This window comes from Penicillium subrubescens (assembly GCF_028828155.1).
Source record: "Penicillium subrubescens strain IBT 31985 chromosome Unknown utg000005l_segment0_segment0, whole genome shotgun sequence".
Lineage (NCBI taxonomy): Eukaryota > Fungi > Ascomycota > Eurotiomycetes > Eurotiales > Aspergillaceae > Penicillium > Penicillium subrubescens.
The window spans coordinates 1,834,121-1,854,389 of NW_026643155.1; the positions used below are offsets into that span (position 1 = coordinate 1,834,121).

At 49.6% G+C, this 20,269-nt stretch overlaps 9 protein-coding genes across 9 annotated transcripts; 7 read left to right on the forward strand and 2 right to left on the reverse strand.

Annotated features, from left to right (window-relative positions):
* Positions 1–1,002: 1,002 nt before the first annotated feature.
* On the reverse strand, positions 1,003–2,124 carry N7473_007180 (diacylglycerol/polyprenol kinase family protein; the record flags this gene model as incomplete). The annotated part of the gene is made up of 1 exon (XM_057153120.1): positions 1,003–2,124. The coding sequence occupies one exon, from the start codon at positions 2,122–2,124 to the stop codon at positions 1,003–1,005; it is 1,122 nt and encodes a 373-aa protein (XP_057007458.1).
* Positions 2,125–2,562: 438 nt separating this feature from the next.
* On the forward strand, positions 2,563–4,534 carry spb4 (ATP-dependent RNA helicase SPB4; the record flags this gene model as incomplete). Its single annotated transcript, XM_057153121.1, has 2 exons — positions 2,563–2,846; positions 2,908–4,534. The coding sequence occupies 2 exons, from the start codon at positions 2,563–2,565 to the stop codon at positions 4,532–4,534; spliced, it is 1,911 nt and encodes a 636-aa protein (XP_057007459.1).
* Positions 4,535–5,537: 1,003 nt separating this feature from the next.
* On the forward strand, positions 5,538–6,909 carry N7473_007182 (uncharacterized protein; the record flags this gene model as incomplete). Its single annotated transcript, XM_057153122.1, has 3 exons — positions 5,538–5,844; positions 5,925–6,401; positions 6,479–6,909. The coding sequence occupies 3 exons, from the start codon at positions 5,538–5,540 to the stop codon at positions 6,907–6,909; spliced, it is 1,215 nt and encodes a 404-aa protein (XP_057007460.1).
* Positions 6,910–8,791: 1,882 nt separating this feature from the next.
* N7473_007183 (putative serine peptidase) lies at positions 8,792–11,112 on the forward strand (the record flags this gene model as incomplete). The annotated part of the gene is made up of 10 exons (XM_057153123.1): positions 8,792–9,013; positions 9,072–9,189; positions 9,245–9,399; positions 9,461–9,583; positions 9,641–9,813; positions 9,872–9,959; positions 10,028–10,133; positions 10,185–10,344; positions 10,412–10,609; positions 10,672–11,112. 10 exons carry the CDS (start codon positions 8,792–8,794, stop codon positions 10,889–10,891), a joined length of 1,563 nt encoding a protein of 520 aa, XP_057007461.1. The 3' UTR covers positions 10,892–11,112.
* A 609-nt stretch (positions 11,113–11,721) lies between these two features.
* N7473_007184 (crossover junction endodeoxyribonuclease) lies at positions 11,722–14,542 on the reverse strand (the record flags this gene model as incomplete). The annotated part of the gene is made up of 2 exons (XM_057153124.1): positions 11,722–14,383; positions 14,529–14,542. 2 exons carry the CDS (start codon positions 14,540–14,542, stop codon positions 11,722–11,724), a joined length of 2,676 nt encoding a protein of 891 aa, XP_057007462.1.
* A 419-nt stretch (positions 14,543–14,961) lies between these two features.
* N7473_007185 (putative actin-related protein RO7) lies at positions 14,962–15,915 on the forward strand (the record flags this gene model as incomplete). Its single annotated transcript, XM_057153125.1, has 1 exon — positions 14,962–15,915. The coding sequence occupies one exon, from the start codon at positions 14,962–14,964 to the stop codon at positions 15,913–15,915; it is 954 nt and encodes a 317-aa protein (XP_057007463.1).
* A 118-nt stretch (positions 15,916–16,033) lies between these two features.
* Positions 16,034–16,567, forward strand: N7473_007186 (uncharacterized protein; the record flags this gene model as incomplete). Its single annotated transcript, XM_057153126.1, has 1 exon — positions 16,034–16,567. One exon carries the CDS (start codon positions 16,034–16,036, stop codon positions 16,565–16,567), a length of 534 nt encoding a protein of 177 aa, XP_057007464.1.
* Positions 16,568–17,001: 434 nt separating this feature from the next.
* Positions 17,002–18,983, forward strand: N7473_007187 (fungal specific transcription factor domain-containing protein; the record flags this gene model as incomplete). The annotated part of the gene is made up of 2 exons (XM_057153127.1): positions 17,002–17,853; positions 17,916–18,983. The coding sequence occupies 2 exons, from the start codon at positions 17,002–17,004 to the stop codon at positions 18,981–18,983; spliced, it is 1,920 nt and encodes a 639-aa protein (XP_057007465.1).
* Positions 18,984–19,311: 328 nt separating this feature from the next.
* N7473_007188 (enoyl-CoA hydratase/isomerase family protein) lies at positions 19,312–20,262 on the forward strand (the record flags this gene model as incomplete). Its single annotated transcript, XM_057153128.1, has 4 exons — positions 19,312–19,521; positions 19,582–19,641; positions 19,714–20,066; positions 20,151–20,262. The coding sequence occupies 4 exons, from the start codon at positions 19,312–19,314 to the stop codon at positions 20,260–20,262; spliced, it is 735 nt and encodes a 244-aa protein (XP_057007466.1).
* Positions 20,263–20,269: the final 7 nt, after the last annotated feature.

A 20,269-nucleotide genomic window follows, 5' to 3' on the forward strand; every position in this document is an offset into this window, starting at 1 on the left:
CCTTCCAGCGATCTTTCCCAGAATCCATAAGCTCAAACCAGATTGATAAGAGGATTGAAGCAAATACTTCATCTGGATTTCTCAACTGGCCCCTTGCACATTGGTCCCGGAGGAAAGCAAGGGTCTTCTGTTTGTGATAGAAGGCATCGTTGTAAGCCGGCACCTGCAAAAGCTGTGTCGAGATTTTTGGTATATTGACACCCTTCAGTACATCCATGAAGCTCCTATGCCCATCAATTTCCCTCTGCTTGCAACACTATTCGTCCATCTCAGGGGTCGCTCTTTGGCATAGCCCAAGCAGTGCAGTTCCGTAGCAGCACATTTGCGGCAAGAAGGGAGTGTCCGGTCGCATTTCCATCGACGACGACACGTCCAACAAGAATCATCAGCTTGACTCGAAGGAGCCCGGTCCATAGCACACAGAACGCCTGGCGGAGTGCATCTCAATTGCGAAAAGTTTAAGGTGCAAGGATTCGAGCCGTCGTACGAAGGCGATATTCTAAGCAAGATTACGCTAATCCTATCAAGGAAGCCAAGGTGCATTGCCCCACACCGTTGGAATATCCCAGGGTCCACTTGTTCCGGGGAAGTGAATGAGCAAAGAGCACAGACATCTATAAGCTTAACTTCGTGAATTTTGCAGTGATGTACAGCATAGCATGTATGAGAAGAGGTCCGAGATGCGAAAATACATTCCAAATTGCCGAGACAATAGATAGAGCACATATACTGAGAGCTTGTAGACGCATGGCACAAGAACTAAATCAAACTCGGGAAAAAGAAACCAGGTCGACGCCCGAGCAGCATAACTGAAGAGAGAAGATATCCACAACGGCAAGAGAGCTTTGGTCATGTACCATGTCTAAACCAGAAACCAGATTGATGCAATGCGATGTCTGAGAAGGTAAATAAACCATCCGGTCATCTAGACATTAAATGCCAAGAAAAGAAAAGCAGGGACAAGGGGGGAATATAAAAGAAGCTGTACGGAGAATGGAATGTTTAGCCGAAAACTTTCAGGAAACCCCAGAGACCGAGTCCACTGAGGACAGGAATCGTCAGGTTATCATCCCAACCCCACAGGTCGATGAACTCGCTGCCGGCGGCCACAATGCCGGAGACAACGCTCATCACTCCCAGGGCCAGGGGACCAGTGATTGTAGTGGAAGTGACACCAGTTTCCCACCCCAAAAGGCCCCGGACACAGTCTGGGAGCAAGTTCAAGCGGCCGGTAAACATGAACGCATCCTGGGGATCGTTCGGGAAGCTACCGAAATAGGGAACAAACCAGCCCCAGAATGCTGCCGCCGTGACGACACTAACAAACCAAGCGGCCGTGGTCCCAGCCAGACTCTTTCCTGGCCGCAGATGCGGTGTGTAGCGGCCATAGAGACGGCCAAATGTGGATGCAGCGGTATCACACCAGCTCAGAAGAAGCACACCCATGACCCCGACGTCCTTAGGGAAGAACCGCAGGACGACGTACGCGCCGAGAAGATACCAGATTACACCATTGTATCCAGAGACCTCGGTCTCTCGCATAAGCGCACCCATGCACCGAATATAAAGCTTGTTGACCTTCTCCGAGCGGTGGCGCAAGATGTCCGTGGCTGCAATAGGAACAAGCGCAGAGAAGAGCACTGGTGTGATTTGTGTTGTTTGAACACCGCGGCTGTAGAGGTGGAGTGTCACAAAACCGATCGAGACGTGCAGGAGCTTTCGAGGAATTTCATGGCGGTGAATGAAACTGCGATACCGCGTGTGTAAGGGAATTAGGCCGAGGGGCGATGGGGAGCGTGAAATATCGTGCAAAGCGTCTGGAAGGTTTGGCGAAAGGAAGCCGTTCGAGGATTTGCCGTTGGCCGGGGGCGAGGCTGGCATCTTTGGGTTGGACCGCCGTTTTGGTCGACGGTTGCGCGACGTCGAGGGCGTCCAACCAGGCGGGCTATTCGACCTTTCTGGACCAGAAACTTCCTCTGTGGCCCCAGACAAGTTCTGTCGTCGCGATGCTGACCTCGTTGTCGGCGCAAAATAACCATCACGTGCCTCGGTTCTTTCGGATAGCGAGGGCGAGGGAGATATGACTCGCGGAGTCTCGGGGACAGAATTTGGAGAGGAGGACATTTCGGGCGCTCTTATAGAAAACTGTGGAAGTATTGGTGTCCAAATGAAACCGAGCAATGGTCGTGCACAGGACTCGGTGCTGTCGCAGGCAAGACTGCCGCAGGGAATCAGTAGACTTCCTAACGACTGAATGATGGGCGATCGTTTGGAGATGCGGTCGTAGGAGGAGGAGTCGAGGGCGCCAGATTAAATCACACAGTGCATGGCTTGTGCCCCCAGAAGATCGACTCAGCAAGAAGTAAATTTGGTCAAATGGAGGCTGTGCTGGCGCAAAAAAAGCAAGAAGAGCTGATGATTTCCGATCTCCGTTTCCGCCCAAACCCGCTGTCACGTGTCACAATATCTTATCGATAACGGATTTTTTTCTTTGCGACTTTGCGATCGGCGAACGGCGTCAAGTCTCAACTTGGGATTGTTCTTCTTACATCTTGATCACACATGGCTCCTAAGGCTCCCTCATCCTCGAGGGCGTGGGATGGCATCACGCCATCATTGTCGCAATGGACTCTCGACGCTGTGGCATCGATGGGCTTTACGCGCATGACGCCCGTCCAGGCTTCGGCCATTCCTCTGTTTATGGCGCACAAGGATGTGGTCGTGGAAGCAGTCACTGGCAGTGGTAAAACACTATCATTTTTGATTCCGGTTGTCGAGAAGCTCTTGCGCCTCGAAGATCCGATTAAGAAACATCATATTGGCGCCATCATTATCTCTCCGACAAGGTTAGTCAAACCCACGGCGAATGCTACTTAGGCCCTCCTGCTAATAGTATTCTTTGTATAGAGAATTGGCATCACAAATCCATCAAGTGCTTTTGTCCTTGCTCGAGTTCCACCCTGCCTCGGCCGCAGCGATTCATCCTCCCGAGGGCGATGCGCCTCGTCCGAAGTCTTCTTCCTCGGTCCTCAAAGTCGTACCACAACTCCTCCTAGGTGGTTCTACATCTCCAGCGGAGGATTTGAGCACGTTTCTCAAGAAATCTCCGAACGTGCTAGTTTCCACACCTGGAAGACTGTTGGAACTGCTTTCCTCGCCCCATGTTCACTGTTCACAATCATCTTTTGAGATGCTGGTATTGGATGAAGCCGATCGCCTGCTGGATCTCGGATTCAAGGAGGATTTGCAAAGAATTCTGCGCCATCTTCCCAAGCAACGGAGGACAGGTCTTTTCAGTGCCAGTATCAGCGAAGCTGTGGATCAGATTGTCCGTGTGGGTCTTCGCAATCCCGTCAAGGTCGCCGTCAAGGTCAAGGGTGGTGCTGGTGTTGAAGACAAACGTACACCTGCCAGTCTTCAAATGACCTACTTGACTACTCCTCCGGCACACAAATACTCCATCTTGAAACAAATCTTGACAACCGTCCACCCTACGCCTCAAAAAACGATCTGTTTTGTCTCAACATGCTCCAGCGTGGACTATCTCGCCATCATATTACCTATCATTCTAGGAAATGAATTCCTCCTCGTCCCTCTCCACGGCAAACATCCTGCCAATGCCCGCCAGAAAAACTTCACCCGCTTCACTACCTCCACCACCCCCGCTATTCTCCTAACCACCGACGTCGCTTCTCGAGGACTCGACATTCCATCTGTCGACCTCGTTGTGCAAATCGATCCTCCATCGGACCCCAAAACATTCATCCACAGATGCGGCCGTGCCGGCCGTGCCGGGCGCCGGGGTCTCAGTATCGTTCTTCTCCATCCCGGTCGCGAAGAGGACTACGTCTCGTTCCTGGAGGTGCGCAAGACACCTGTTGCGCCCTACAATCTCCCAGAATCATCCAGCGATAGTGATGCTACATCTGCAACTCAACTAGTACGCAATGCTATGTTGAAAGACCGTGCTCTTCATGATAAGGGCCAGAAAGCCTTTGTCAGCTGGCTTCGCAGTTATAGCAAGCACCAAGCAGCTAGCATCTTCCGTGTGGCTGATCTGGACTGGGAGGCTCTCGGTAAGGCCTGGGGTCTTCTCAAACTGCCCAAGATGCCTGAGCTCCGTACTTTCACCGGAGATAAGACTCTAGGTGTCAAGATAGATTGGGACAATTATGCCTATAAGGATAAGCAGCGTGAGAAACGACGCAAAGAGGTTATGGAAGAGGCTGCACTGGGAGATGAGAACCAAAACCAGGATTCGCGGAAACGGCGTGCAGCCGAAAATGCTTCTTGGAGTCACAATATGGAGAACCGAGAGAAGAAGCTCAAGCGCAAGGAGCTCAAGAAAGCACGGAAGGACCAGGAGAGGTGGGAGCAGCTGCCCGAGGAAGAAAAGCACAAAGCTCGTGAGACGGAGCGGATGGTTAACGAGATCCGTCTCAAAAATGAGCAGGAGTTTTTATTAAAGAATTCGGGCAATTCGAAAGCCTTGAATGGTGCAGGGGATGGCGATGATTTTGAGGGGTTCGACTAGAAATGGTATGCCCTTTAGCATCATTATTACCATAACCTTAGTATAAGAGATCTAGTGAAAAGATAATAGATTTGTGGTCAATCTCTATCCCATGCGTTTCTAGCCATTATCGGCAGTGCTTACCCGTTTTCGAAAGTCCAGCTAGCCCCTCTACGTTCACTAAGGGGCGCCCGCTTGGCGATGCTCACATCGGCTTGAAAAGCCATGTTCTGAGGAGACTAGGCCTTCGGAGCTCCCGCTTTAGGTCAAGTGATCTCGCTTGGTCCAGTCGGCAGCACTTGCAGGATTCATAACCGAGTCGGTTGTGATAGTATTGACTAACATGCATGCTATTGGGTATACATGTTGAAAATCGTGAATGGAGGAGGTTTTTGGCTACTGCTAGAGAAACCCCGCCTTGATCTCGCGGGCTTTCACATCCCCAAGTCGGACCTTCGGATTCATCTCGTTGGACTGGCATCATCGCCTATTATCGCTAAATATCACCATTCAGTGGCGTAGGAAAACTGAGCGGAGAGGGCAATTCAGCCAGCCCATCGCACAGCCATCTTTAGAAGATGGACTTGACATATGAAAAAGGATATAAGACTTACTGCTGGTGCCCCTATAGAAATTGTCATTAGAATTTCATCTACAGACACTTCTTATCGTCATTCAGAATCAATATCACATCCAATTCACAATGGCTCCAAAAAGTCCTCCTGTCTTCAATGATGTCTACCTACTTGGTCAAAGTATATCATTACCCCCGGGAGGTAAGTAATTGGGATGGTGCCTTAGATCATGCTCCTCTCTTGCCCTTTTTTCAACTTCTTCATATCAATGCCTACCTGGTGATTGTTCCAGCTGATACTAAGCATCGCTTGCTATAGAACATGATCCTTTCAAACTGGATGTCACGAAATGTGATAGAAGCACTGTGATTACTCTGGTAGAGGATATGCAATAGAGAAATTTTGCCGACGAAAAAACCTATCTACTACCTGTGAACGTCCAAGCAATAATGGGGAGCCGCCAGACAGAGACCCAATCGCTGAAAGTCGAAAGTGGGGATCAGATGGCTCATCAACTGGATACCAGTGCTTCAGTCAGTGGCAGTTACGCTGGTTTCTCAGCCAGCGCGTCTGCTCAGTACAGTTACAGCACAACCCTCAGCCATAGTAAATACTATGCCCTCATTGATTCGGTTCATACGTCGTTCAGCCTGGAGCTCAAGGGTCATGAATTCACTGACTCGAGAATCAACTCGGATCTGGTGGAGGACGCTAGAAATTGCCTGAATGAGAGGAAACTGATGACATTCATCGTCAGTATGTGAAGTTCTTCCGCAGATGGGGGACCCATGTCATCAAGGCGTGCACCTTCGGAGCTAGATATCGGCTGAGAGTAGATGAGGATATGAGCAAATTTACCTCCAAGGAAAATTTCCAGAGCTACGTCAGCGCAGAGTTCAGCTTCGTGGGCAGTGCCAAAGCCGATGCAAGCGTCAGATCCACGAACGAGTACGACAGTCATCGCAAATCTCGCAACTTCAGCACCAAAGTGAATGGTGGAAGTTCCAGCACAGATATGATACTGTCTTCCGAACCCAATGATTCAGAGAGATATGCAGCGGCATATAGAGAATGGGCCAAGAGTCTTGACAATACCCTTTCAAGCAATGTGATAGACGTCCGGCTCGACAGTGTCGGCAACTTGCTTCAGAATAGCTCCGTGGAGGAGCATCGCGCGGTTTCAGGCAAGCTCATCAAAGCTCTGGAGTACTTGGCGTCTATGCGAACCTGTGAAGGATTCCTCAAGATTGATGCACGCCAAAAGCCAACCGATCTTACCTTTGCCCGTGGACTACAGAAAAGTGGCGGCCCGGGTATTAAACCAGACAAGGAACACAGAGCTTTCTAAGAGTAATCGTGAAGTTCGACGTATTCCCTGGCTTTGGATTAGGCCGGGTTCAGCCGCTACAAGGTACTATGCGCAAGGTATCTGCAACCTCGTTGGAGGTTTACGTCAAATATCCTGATGCCATAGCCGATCTCGATTTGGAGACTCTCAAAAAGCTTACTTCCGGTCCCTTCGCAGGCCAACAGGCGATTGATATATATGTTCCGATCTCGATACTTGCTCCGCCTACGCCTGTCATCGTGAAGCTGTCAGTTCTTTCGGGGGTTGCCGCGACCACGATATTGGACCTATCGCCAGGCGGCCCAACCTTGATTAATGGTGTGCTACCTCCATTTCCGGCATTCGAGGAATACACATTCCCCGCGACTTCGCTCTTCGTACCTAGCGTTCATCTCGCACCTTTCAACACCGGCCCTGTTCCCAATGCTGAATTGGCTAAATTGGCCAGTTTGGCTCAAACTGTCATTCAGTGAGCAGGCTAGTTGGACATCGTGAGCGCCTTTCTACTACCTCTGTTTTTGATTTTGTTTGTTTGTGTCTTGCTGGGCGACTGCCTAGGTTAAGTTATTCAATATGAATCAACATAATTCCTGCGAATGTCCAAAATTTTCCATTATTTTTCCACGTATCTATGGCATTGACCACCCACAACGGCTGTCTGCTAAGTCCATAGCAATGTGATCACCGAGCACTGATTAGCGACCAAGTTGCCAGCCAGAATAGGCTGGAGAATGAATTGTAATTTTAAGATGCCTCAGTTCTGGGCATGACCAAGGTTCACTCACATGTGATAATATGTACCCTAGAAAATGATGTAGAGGGGAGAATGGATGACTATGTTTGAACACCCAACACTTGCCCTTCCTTACCAATGGCTTGGGCACTAGCCCCCTCTCAAGCCACAAGAAGGCTAGTGACCTGGGGTTTAGCTGGCTTAATTGCCTTTTTTGTATCGTATAGATGCGTTTGAAAAACGTGCTAGCAAAGCTTCTGTACGATCGAAACGGGTGGAAGTTTTCCTGTGCTGACAAATGAGTATATAGTGGGCAAAGACTGAAGCCAAGGATAACGCCTTCAATATGAACTTCCTCTTCAGGCCAACTTCAATTGGCGCCAAGATTATGAATAGGAGTATGATTGGTCGGTATGTTTTCCGACTATTAAGCTTGATTTCGAAAATGGTTTAGTCTATTCCGTTCCTGATGCTATTGTGAAGCCATCCGATGGTACTCCGTGTGCAGAGCCGGAAGATGAAGAAGATTGTACTGGAACGATTGGGCATGTTTACTCCACACCCTTTGACTTGGGTAAGTACCTGAAAATAATAGAATCAACACTGAGCTAAGTATAAGAAAGAAATTACACCCAAGTCGGTAGCTTCAGTCGAAGGAGGTCCATCTTGATCTCGCAATATTTGATGACCAAGCTGGACCAGCAGGTTTCCTCTAGGTCTAGTCACAGAGAGATCGATCGCGATGATTAGTGCCAGTAATTGAAGTCGACAATAGAGAGTCGACAGAGAGATCGATCGCAATGATTAGTGCCAGTAATTGAAGTCGACAATAGAGAGTCGACAGTAGAGATCGGATGAGAGAAATCAGTGTCCACTGAAGAGTGCTAATATCAATCTGCGTTTATCCGATGCAGGCCGAGTCTTGCGGGGTAATTGGTTAACTACATTTAGACTGGAGCCTACAGTGCTTCCTATCTAAGTAGTGCAGCTTTATTGATCCTATCTACCGGCCCGGTTCTCAAGCCTGAATATTGTCCATTACTAGTGCATATCGGCGGACATTGAAATTTGAACTTTGATCGGTTTTAGTTTGTCTCTCGGCTAATCGCTGGCTCGGACTCCCGACGGTGGTATCATGAACTAGCTACAGCACTGCTTTCCCGAAAGATATGGTACTACCCCAAAGTTTCATGACCAAAGGAAGAATTACGAGTTTGAAGAGATCTTTTTTCGATTTTTCTTCAGTAGACCTCACAATGTAAAACATCTGGAAAGCCTGTCGTAGTCATATCAGCGGATGAAGAAGATCACGCACGTCGTTGTTCAGGTGGACGGCAAGTTATGCAGCTAGCTTCGCACTAGAACTATCGCGTGATAGTAAGTACTCACTTCAACCCCGAAAGGTTACCATCACAACCCCCGCTCCGGTGATGTGCCGGCACAAGATGCTCCTCAATTTATTGGAGCGTCCCAACTTTTGTGGACCTAGAATACTACCATGAGCGTCGTGTGCAGTGGTGTCTCAGGGGTTGTTTCGAGCATATAAAGCGGCCGCCTATGTCCCTGGTATGAAGCCTCTGTATAAATTTACTAAGGTCTAGACCATACCCTATCGATTGGCGATGCATTTCTCAATTCGCGTAGCGTTGCCTGCACTTTGTGCTTCGGTCGCTCAGGCGGCCATTGCACCAAAGCCTGTCCCTCCTCCTTCAACAGCTGCTTCAACTGCAAGCTCTGGACAGTCAACATTCCAGCAGCTAATTGATCATAAGAACCCGAGCCTTGGGACATTTCCCCAACGCTACTGGTGGAACTCGGCCTGGTGGGATGGCGAGGGCTCACCAGTAAGATTTCCTTTCTGCATAGTCATATTGCTCTGTATGTTGACCTAGAATTTGTTAGGTGGTCTTGTTCACACCCGGAGAAGAAGCGGCGGATCAGTATACGGGATATCTAACCAACAGGACTATCACCGGTCTCTATGCACAGGAAGTCAAGGGTGCAGTGGTCATGATTGAGCGTGAGTTTCTTTTCCACCATCAACCATGACAGGGCTGATTTATGTTGGACAATAGACCGTTACTGGGGAGACTCATCGCCTTATCTGGAGCTGACGACGGAAAATCTGCAACAACTGACCTTGGAGAATTCGATTGCGGACCTTACATACTTTGCAAAGAATGTCAAGCTTCCTTTTGATACTAACAGCAGCAGCAATGCTCAAAATGCGGTATGAAATTCTCTTCTCGCCCCACCAAAAGCATTTGGCTGATTGATTTTGCAAATAACAGCCATGGGTCTTGAGTGGAGGGTCTTATAGTGGTGCTCTCGCAGCCTGGACCGAGTCTACCTCACCCGGAACATTCTGGGCGTATCATGCGTCCAGCGCTCCCGTCGAGGCCATTTCTGATTATGTTAGTAGCACTTTTTGGGCCAGAGAGGGAGTTTCATCAATACTAATTGCGATCTAGTGGCAATATTTTACTCCTGTCCAGGAAGGAATGCCCAAAAATTGCAGCCGGGATGTCAGCAGGGTTGTCGACTACATTGACAAGGTCAACAAATCTGGATCCAAGAAGCAGGTCCAGCAACTTAAGGAGCTGTTTGGCCTCGGTGATATTGAACATTTCGATGACTTTGCTAGGTATTTACACAATTTTCAGCGGCAGTTATCATATAAGCTGACTTGTGTCTCTTTAAAGCGCCTTGGAGAATGGACCCTGGCTATGGCAGTCCAATACCTTCTACACAGGCTACTCAGGATTCTATAAGTTCTGCGACTACGTTGAGGTGTGTATCAGTATCAAGTCGTCTGATACTTATTACTTTGTGAATTGTTGATGCTGACTTCGAATCAGAATGTCGAGAACGGGACGAGCAAACTTCCCGGGGCAGGCGGGGTCGGCCTTCAAAAGGCGCTTCAAGGCTACGCGAGATGGTTCAAGAAGGTTTACTTCCCTGGATGTGAGTTGAAACTTCTGAAGGAATCATTACAACTACTTACAGTGGTAATAGCATGTGCGAACTATGGTTATTGGTCTGATCCATCGACCACTGCTTGCTTCAACACATACAATGCATCCAGCCCTATCTTCACGGATGTTTCTGTGAACAACACCGTTGATCGACAATGGCAGTGGTTCCTTTGCAATGAGCCTCTGTTCTACTGGCAAGAGTATGCCATTCTGCCATTCTCCTCCGAGATTGTATCATGTTTACTGATATTTTTTCTTCGTTCTTAGTGGCGCACCCTCTGGTGTTGACAGTCTTGTGTCTCGCACCGTCAACGCCGAATACTGGCAGAGACAATGCTCTCTTTACTTCCCCGAAGTAAATGGCTTCACCTTTGGAAGTGCAAAGGGCAAGACTGAAGCTCAGGTTAACTCGTGGACCAAGGGTTGGTCTCTGACCGACACCACTCGACTCATTTGGGCCAATGGGTATGTTCATAATACACTAGGTTTCATGTTCTGCATGTCGAACAACGCTGACGAGAATACAGACAATTTGATCCCTGGAGATCATCCGGTGTCTCCTCCTCTTTCCGGCCTGGAGGCCCACTTGCGTCTCGGGATTCCGCCCCGGTTAATGTTATTTCAGGAGGTTTCCACTGTTCGGATCTGATTGTGAAGAATGGTGCTGCGAACGAGGGTGTCCAGAAGATTATTGATGCTGAAGTAGCACAGATCAAGACCTGGGTCGAGGAGTACTATAAGAAATGAGAGGAGAAAGGAGAAAAGCAACGGAATGATGTATTGCATCTTGTGGAACCCGCCAGCCCGAGAGTTATATAGCCTGAGAAACAAACACTTAGTGTTGACTTCCATTTTTGCAAGCTCCAAAATGCATCAGAGAAATTTTCATGGTGAGGGTTCGTCCTATCCAAGTCGGGCCGCCGAGGGCGTTTACGAGTTGTTTAGCGTTCACGAAGTATCGGTGACTTGAACCAACCTTTTCATCTCGCTGTAAACAAGTGGAATAGGTTGCAACTTTGAGGGGGTTTAATGCTTGTCAGACCTTATGACAACAATCATAAGGCCCTCGATTTCCACAGACAAAGAATCATGTCCCATCAAGCTTCCCGTCGCACCCACCCAAGAACACGGATTCGTGCATCAAGGCTTGATCATCTGGTACACTTGTTTGTCTCGGACGAAACCATACTCCGCACAAAACTAGAGTGCCTCTATGTCGTGTGCTAGCTCCAGCGCTAGATCGTCGAGAATCTGATAATAAGAGCTTCCAAACAGATTAAACTTGTGACAGAGCGTAGTCCAGCATGGCTAGCCCGATGGGCCACTAAAGTCCGCATGCGTAGATCTCGATCGACACAGTCTTGTTTAGGCTGGAATGAACCATGCAGAGAACAAGTAGAATAATGATCTCTGGATTTGGAGAATTAAATTTCGACGGACACCGAAAAGAAACTAACATGGGAATATTGCGTCTTCCGCATCGCTATGCATTACCCCATTTACCCACCTTAGCGCCAAGTATTGCAGGGGAAAAAAAAACCAAGCAAATATAAAGGAGTAAGGGTATCTTAGTCATATCAAATCATGTCCACAATGCTCACTCGAGCCAAACGCTTCTTCCGATGATTCGTTACAGATCGGGCGTCATTCGTAACACTGATCTGACCAGCCTCTGATTTGACCAAACCTGCCTCTGTTTCAGAAGGCGAATCAACTGACCAGAATCCATCAACTGCCGTGATGTTTACAATATGACCGGTTGTTCGAGCATGGCTCGAAGTCTGCTCTTTTTTCTTTGTGCTCGACCTTGAACGGGCCTTTGAGGGGCTGCAAGCCTTTCTGGGAGAAGGATGAGTCTCTGACTGGATTGCATGCTCATCACGTGTCTGTTTTGACACGATTGCGGAATCATTTTGGGCTCTTGGCTTGTCCTTCTGTGGTACAGCCTGTCCTGATGGCCGAGCAATATCCACAGTCCTGATTTGCGAAGGGCGCCTGGAGGTGTCATCCTTCGGCTTTGATAACAAAGGTTGGTGCAATGAGGGGGCAGGGGGATTAGGTTTTTGGTCATCATGTTCCCCGGAAATTGATAGTGAACCAATAGATTCTTCCAAAAGGTCGATATTGAAGGCGTCCTTGAGCGCGTGTCGGGCCATACCGGGTTTGTTGGAACCACTTGAAGAAGTTTGCTTGGTTTTGCGTGCGGAAGCCCCGAGATCTTCTCTGGCGGCTTCAACTTCAGTTGTCGACTTTCTTGATTTCGAAACTGAGGAGCGCAGATGTCTTGGTGGTGAAACCGATGCTTCCTGCACAATGATGGGATCAAAAGATGTTGGGATTGACTCATCGAGCTCAAACGCAGGACCTGCCACAGCTTGAGCTCGGGATCGTGTACGTAATCGGGCAGCTGCTGGATGGCGCTTCACGCTTAATGATTGTGATCTAGTGGTCAGCGAGGAGAACGTCTCGGTCAACTCGTCCACCTCGAGTGAAGAATAACACGCGTGATCCGAGGTGTGTTGTTGGGAGTACATACTCGGCGTGAAAGAATCATCCTCAAGATCTAAGACCTGAGATGAAGAAAACAAAGTCCGAAGCAAGGCCGATTGTCGTTTTGTTGACGCACTTTCCAGTAAGTACGATTTGTTAGAAGCAGAGAGCTCGGATTTCTCCTTCGTGAGGGTTCCATATTTCAAGATGCTCCCCCGTTTCATTCCTGGGTCGATGATCCCCTTTTTCTTGGGCGCCGTTCGTCGAGTACTCGCTTTCTTGGGGGCAGCAGCCTTCTTGGCCTTCTCAGCTTGTTCATCCTTCCATTTCTTGACAACAGCGGGAAGGCCAAGCCTGGCGACGGACTCCAGGACCCAGATCTTTTGAACGTCATAAATATCATAGCGTTTTGCCACGCGAATCTTTGAAGGTGTTGTTGGTTGAGGGTCATCGGCAGAAAGCTCTGCATCATCTTCTTCACCCCCAAGCTGAGTTGTGTCCTGTAAAGGCTCCGTCTCCTTGGTCGGCAATGGAGGATTTGGTTCTTCGGCCATGAGGTCAATGCCAACGACATCAATCGGAAGCATATCGATTTGAAGCTCGGTCATGCCATCTGTGCCAAAGCTCGCGCGGCACTTATAGACCTTTTGGAGCCATGGCGCATCGCAATTAGGAGCAAGCGAGCCACTGGAGGCGCCCGACACTGGTCTTTGGCGGCGAAGCCTGTATGAGACTAAAGGCTCTGCCAGGTTCTTGATCACTTTTCGAGCACCCGAGCGATATTTCCAATCCAAGTTATCCGCAGCGAAGCTTCGAATGGCCAGCGGGTCAATTTCGCGATCCCAAGCATGCTTAAGCCGGTGTCTGAGGACAGCCATTTCCTCATCCGTAGAAACCTTCGGCTCAGCATAGTACTCAAGAATCGTTGGGTCTGGGAAGCTTTCTGGAATCCGGACTGCTGGATGTTTGTTCGCAAAGTAGCCGCTTTCATTCGAGTCCAACTCGTATTGCAGTCGTTCTCGCCATTCGGAGAGTTGTGAGTCAAGGTCTGGCGGATGTGAGGCAATTATCTCAAGGAGATCCTCGCCAAATTTAGCCTTTGCAATCTCTGCAGCGGTACCAGGACCGCACTTTTCGACCCCCGACGGAAGATAATCTCCTCCGCTGAGCATAGCGAAGAGAATCATTCCCGCCCTGTCCAAGGAAACATTTGATACATGTCCCTGACTACCTAAGTGATAGCAAGTGACATGTGTTGCTCCCGATGCCCCGCTGCCGCTCTCATTCGAGAAATTCATCATTGTGAATGTTGATCCGAACATCAGGGTGTCAACGTCGTTGCTTATCACTGCATCGACAATGCCAGCCTGTTGTAGCCGCGCGCACTCAGCCTCAGCCTCCCCGGGCGCTTCATGCCATGGAAACCGAAACCGCTCAATAAGATCCTTCGAACGTTGGATGACCGGTAAATTGCCAGAGTTGCGCGATACCGCTTTGCCTCGCTTGAACGGGGGTTTATGACGGCCATCGTAAACGAACAGTGGATGGACAGGTAAAGCGAGAAGTTTGAGTAGTCGGTAGTAAAGCGTGCGTAATTCCGGGTTCTTGCCTCCGCGCGACGCCTGGACCTGGAAAAGCCAAATGGAGATATCAACGGCGATTCGGATGGGCCTCGCAGTTCGTTCTAGGTGCAACCCGGCCACTTTAGCCAGAGAGACCCGCTCTCCTATGCCTATGGCGTTGATGAGCCTGTTTCGAATCAGTTGAGGTTGTTCAAGGCAGTAAATGCGCCCGCATACGTTCGATTAGAGGCCGTTGCTAGGCGGGTGTTTTCATGCTTGCACCCACAGCTTCGATCATGCAACAAATCAAGGAAATGACGGGGAATACATACCCTGGGATACCCATTAGGCTGGTCTCAGGGTTCAACAAGTCAGTGGCTTCAGAAAGCGAGGGATGCGGCCATGCAGGGCAAGTGGTGAGGTGGTTGCAGAAGGAGAGGTAGAATGTTGACGAGTAAATAAACCACGGCCCGATGAAGATCCGTTGCTTCCCACCAGCGCGTACAGCTCCGCGACCCCGTTTGCCAATCAACCACTCCCTCCCCACAATTGCTGTCAGTGCTGCCCCTTACTTAGAGACGACTGAGTCTGACAATTCGAAGCGATTTGTATGGCGTTTTAGTTACGGTCGGCGCGCCGCGAATGCGACTTCTTTGTGTTGCGGAATTCTGAACCTCCGAGGGGCACGGCAGCTCTTAAACAAACATACGAGCTCGCGAACAGAGCTATAAGCGCACCACCACCCAGTGACCAAAGCAACCCAAGATGTCAACCCCTTCGAATCTGCGTCATACACAGACAGCCCGGCCAACCTCACCTCATACGCCCCAGCAACCTTCGCGCTCAGGCAATACCTCCTTCGCCAGTACGACGTCACCGGGGTCAACGTTTCGAAACGAGGATGATGCAATTATCTTTGAGCTAGGCGCACGATGGCTACGGGCGGGATTTGAAGGCAATGGTACACCTTTCTGTGTGGTGGGATTCGGTCCTGAGGAATCAAGGAGAGTGGGGGACTATCGCGGCTGGATTCAGGGTGCTGCAGGCAATGGACCATTGCCAAAGCCAGTCAATGCGGAGGACTGGGTACGAGACTATGAATTGTGGCAGCCCGACCTTCGCAAGGTTGATTTGGGCTTGCTGGAGGACAAGATCGAGCGCCTCTTCCGCGAAACATACAACCAGTACCTCTTGACGGACGCCGGCTCGTCTCGCCTGGTCCTGACCCTTCCCTCTCTCATGCCGCATCCATTGCTCTCGTCGTTGCTTTCTACATTATTCAGCCGCTGGAGGTTTCCTAGCATCACTCTCCTTCCAAGTGCCACCATGTCGGCAACCGCTGCGGGATTACGCTCTGCTTTAGTGGTGGACATTGGATGGGCGGAAACTACGGCGACCGGTCTTTACGAGTACAGAGAAATCACCACAAAGCGGAGTACAAGGGCAATGAAGTCCACCCAACAAGAACTGGGGCGGCTTCTTTCTCGTCTGGCGTCTGGCGAGGATCACGAGACGGAGGCCAAAGACGACGGAATCTCAGTTGGGTTTGCATATTGCGAAGAGATCATTACTCGATTCGCTTGGTGCAAGCCGCGCGCAAATGATGGAGAACAACGGGAATTGGAATTGCCAGCCCACACCGTCCTGATACCTTCTCCCACCAACCCAGCACAAGACTTTGTTGACGTGCCATTCTCCCCGCCTGGCAGAGCCCGTTGAAACAGTCCTCCTTGCAACAGGAACCCCAGAAAGCGAACTGGATGACGAGGAGAAGTCGATACCGCAGCTCGTTTACAATACTCTCCTGGCTCTCCCGCCCGATGCACGCGGGACGTGCATGTCGCGCATTGTGTTTGTGGGTGGTGGAGCTCGAATTCCTGGATTACGACAGAGGATCCTTCAAGAAGTGTCTTCTCTGATAGAACGATATGGGTGGAGTTCGATTCGAGGCAAAGCCGTCGAACGACAACGCCAACGAATGGAGGACCTGCGGATCTCGTCTCAGACTAATGGGCAGAAGCCGAAGCCCACTAGCGAAAATGGAGAGACTCCTGCCAAAGACGAGAAGACCGATCCGTCTCAGGAAGTGCCAGAGATTGATTTTGTGGAACAAAAGCTGCACCGACAGAATAAAGACATACCTGTTCCCATACAAGGAGTCCTACGAGAAGTTGAATCTCTTGGCGCATGGGCTGGAGCTAGTCTAGTAACTAGCTTGAAGTTACGTGGGATGGTCGAGATCGAGCGAGAGAAGTTTCTGCAGCATGGGCTTGCTGGTGCGACTCGCGACTCGGAACCCTCAGTCCCAGATCGCCGATCGGGCTTGAGAGCCGGTGATCGATCTAGCTGGACCCTGGCTGGCTGGGCATGATGTTGTACATTCCAAAATTCTGCGTTACATAGTGAAGATACCTCAATAGATACCCCACAATTCACCAACGATTTCTTGTTGCCGACTTGCCTCGGACCAGGAAATGCGGGGAAGAACAGACCCACGCTTTCTTGGCCCGTTCGATGCCAACTTGAATGTGCAGACTTATACGGAATAAAGCTGCGAGACAAGGTCACTACGATGAGAGAGTTTAGTCCGCCATCATTACGTGCACCGAAGGCGTGTGTCGCGTGTAACAAAAAGAAGGTTAGATCAGAGCTGCCCCGGATTAACCGAGAGACGAGCTGATCATTACAGGTTCGATGCATCTTTGAAGGCTCCACTAATTCTTGTTTGAATTGCCTACGACACCAATGGCCCTGCTGGTGAGCATAAACACATATTGACATTGAGAAGATTCAGATAAATAACCCATGAACAGCCAGAGAGAGCGCAAGCGGAAACGTCAGCAAACCAGTGACGGTGAACTCGAGACTGAAATTGATGACGAAAGACAACAGCGACACCGCTTGTCTTGGAATGAAGCACAGTCCATGGGCTTACCAGCCTCGATAAGTGCTAATAGACCTTCGGTTGAACGCTCCGAGGATGAATTAGGTGCACCGAACGTCTCGGCTACCGAGGATAGGTCGAGATTAACCGACTCGCCTCGTGCATCCAACCCATATTCGTCAGCTTCAAGTTTGAGCTTTATGGCCAGGTCAAGGTATTTCGACGATACAGTGGTTATCAACGAAGATCAAGCCAGGTCATATCCCATAGGAGATGCCGATGGCCCCTCCGATGATGATATTCAATTGCTCCGGCTACAAGGCGCATTTGAGCTCCCGCCGCGCGCAATTCGCGATGGCCTCATCAATACCTTCATGGAACGCTGTTCACCCTGGATGCCTATCGTTGAACGCAGCTGGCTAGAAGAAAATGGCTCCCAGAAGCCCTCAATTCTTCTCCTGCAATCGATATTCGTCGCAGCAAGCCGGGTTACTTCTGCACCAGCCGTCACTGCATATGCATCAACTCATCAATTCTATCGCCGAGCAAAAGCCTTGTTTTGGTCAGGCTATGAGAAGAATCCAGTGACTGTCGTCGCAGCTGTGTGTATCTTGCATTGGTATAATCCGGAAGGCCCTGAGCACGTCTCCACAAACACCAGCGGCTTCTGGCGATATGTTGGTGTTGGACTAGCTCATCAAATCGGTCTACATAAGGAGCCCACAAACAAGAGAGAAGCTGGCCTTAGGCGGAGGCTGTGGTGGACTTTATTTGTCAGTTGTTCCTAGTAGCACTTTGTGAGGTGGTGTCTGGTATCTGATTTGATCATTGTTAGGCCAGGGACTGCTTGATTTCTGCAGGACAAGGGCGTCCACTTGCAGTCAACATAGAAGATTGCGAGTTAGCTCCTCCGTGTCTGGAAGACTTTGATGATGCCAGCTCAAACGGAAGTCTCTTCATCGCCTACGTTGAAATTGGCTCTATTCTTGGTCATCTCACACAGTGTTACCGGCGGAAGAGCTTCACACGACACATGCGACAGAGCATTGAGAACCGCCTTTACAGGTGGACGCGAGATCTTCCCGCTTCACTACGACTTTTCAATCGTTCCACGTCTTCATCAGAATGGGAACTTACGTTGAACAATCTAGCTCCGTATACTTTTGAAGCGCGCCAGCTTCACATCCCATACTTCATCTGCCTCGCCATCATGTGCCGTCCTAGTCCGGGAAACTCACCATCTCCGGCAGTGGTACTTGCCTCGTCCTTTGTAGCAGGCATGTTTGAAGACTTCCTGGCCCGAGATGAGATCCAGTTCTTGGGACCAATATTCACGTTCCACTTGCTAGCTGCTGGCATCGGGCTGCTCTCATGTCGGAATATACCAGCGTTATGGGACAAGGGGGCTACGAGTCTTGAGACGATTTACCTGTCTCTAGAGGTTCTTGCCAAACGTTGGTCATCCGCCAAAGGGAGTCTCAGGGCTTTGAGAAGCATCGCCGAAAGGAAGCAACGGACGACAAAGTCAGACACGACAAATCTGCCGACGCTTCCACGAGAGCACCGGCCATTCTTTGAACACTTCGGACCGGATCTATCCTGGGCATGGAAGTTCTTTATGCTTTCTAAAAATCCCGCTACATTACAAACCCCACTGGAGACTGAGCCGATTATCGAGACCGCAGATGTTTCCCTTGAGGAATTCCCCGAATCCCGCCCTGTGGATGCCGTGCCATCTACGGAGGACTATCGGCCACTGACCACGATTTTGGACCCTCATATGGGATTCGTGATGGGGGATATGACACAGGGTATGCCGGACGAGTTCTTCCATAATCAATACCAGGGCATGGGTGATTGGCTGTTCAAGGATATGGAATGGACGGGCGATTTTCAATGGTAGATCTATCTGCGGACTTCTCATGGTAAAGAATTCATGAAATTCACCTCCAACAGGATGACACGACATCGAGAATTGCTATGGAGAGTGTAATGACTTGTAGTGTCTTTTCATGAAGGCTGTATCGCCCCTCCCGGCAATCGGCAATCGGTGAATTTACTAGGAAACAGACTGTGGGGTCCGAGGGATTAACGCGTGCGGGGAAGCAATGAAGCTCGGCTCATGGATATTCGCGTATTCCGCCCAAAAGAAACGACTGATATTTCTAAAAACGCTTGAATATCTTTCTCTCTATTAACTTCATATTTGGTTGACAGACACACCTGGCAGCATGGCTGATATCCCAACCTTTCGCAACCTCTCGCTCGAGAGGCATGGAAGCGTTTTCGTTTTGACTATGCAGAAACCCCCAGAGAATCGATTGAATTCTTTGTATTGCCAGGAGATGATACGCGCCTATCGGACAGTCGAGAAACTGCTAGGACCTGACTCCGAAGGCGCTGTTATCACTCGAGGCAATGATGCCAAATTCTGGTGCACTGTATGTGTTGCCGCTTTTTTAGTTCTTGTAAATGGGCGAAAGCTAATGAATATTTACTAGGGTCTCGAGCTAGATGAAGCAGACACCAATCCATTTGCGAATACAGATGGCTTTTATCCGGTATGCCGTTCTTTTGAAGCAATGAGCAAGATAGAGCAGTTTGATTGAAAGAAGATACTAATTTAAGTCTAGCTTATACATACTATCCTTGATTTCCCCTTCCCAACGATTGCATTACTCACTGGTCACACATTCGGGGGTGCCTGTCCTCTTGCACTGGCGCACGACTATCGCATCATGAATTCACGCCGAGGTTTCATTTCTATGCCACCCGTGAACCTTGGTCTGCATTTCGACGGAATTGGTTCTCTTCCAAGGCTGAAATTGCGTCCTCAAATCGCGCGCAAGATGCTACTCGAAGCGCACAAGTGGACCGGTAAGGAGGCTCTAGAAGATGGGATTGTGGACGAGATTGCTGAACCGGAGAAAATGCTTGATGCTGCACTCGAGCTTGGGAATAAGGTGGCACCTAAGGCTAGAATGGGGTGAGTTCTCGGATACCAACCCAACTTCAGAGGGCTGTACATTTAGACACATTGCGGAGCTGTTGATGCTAACATTACTTGTAGGGTTTATGCTCTGTTGCGTCAAGAGCTTTGGGGTGATGCGATCAAGAAATTCCAGCGGATTAGCTATGTGCATAGTCGGATGACCACTGCTCCTGCAAAGGCCAAAATATGATCATACA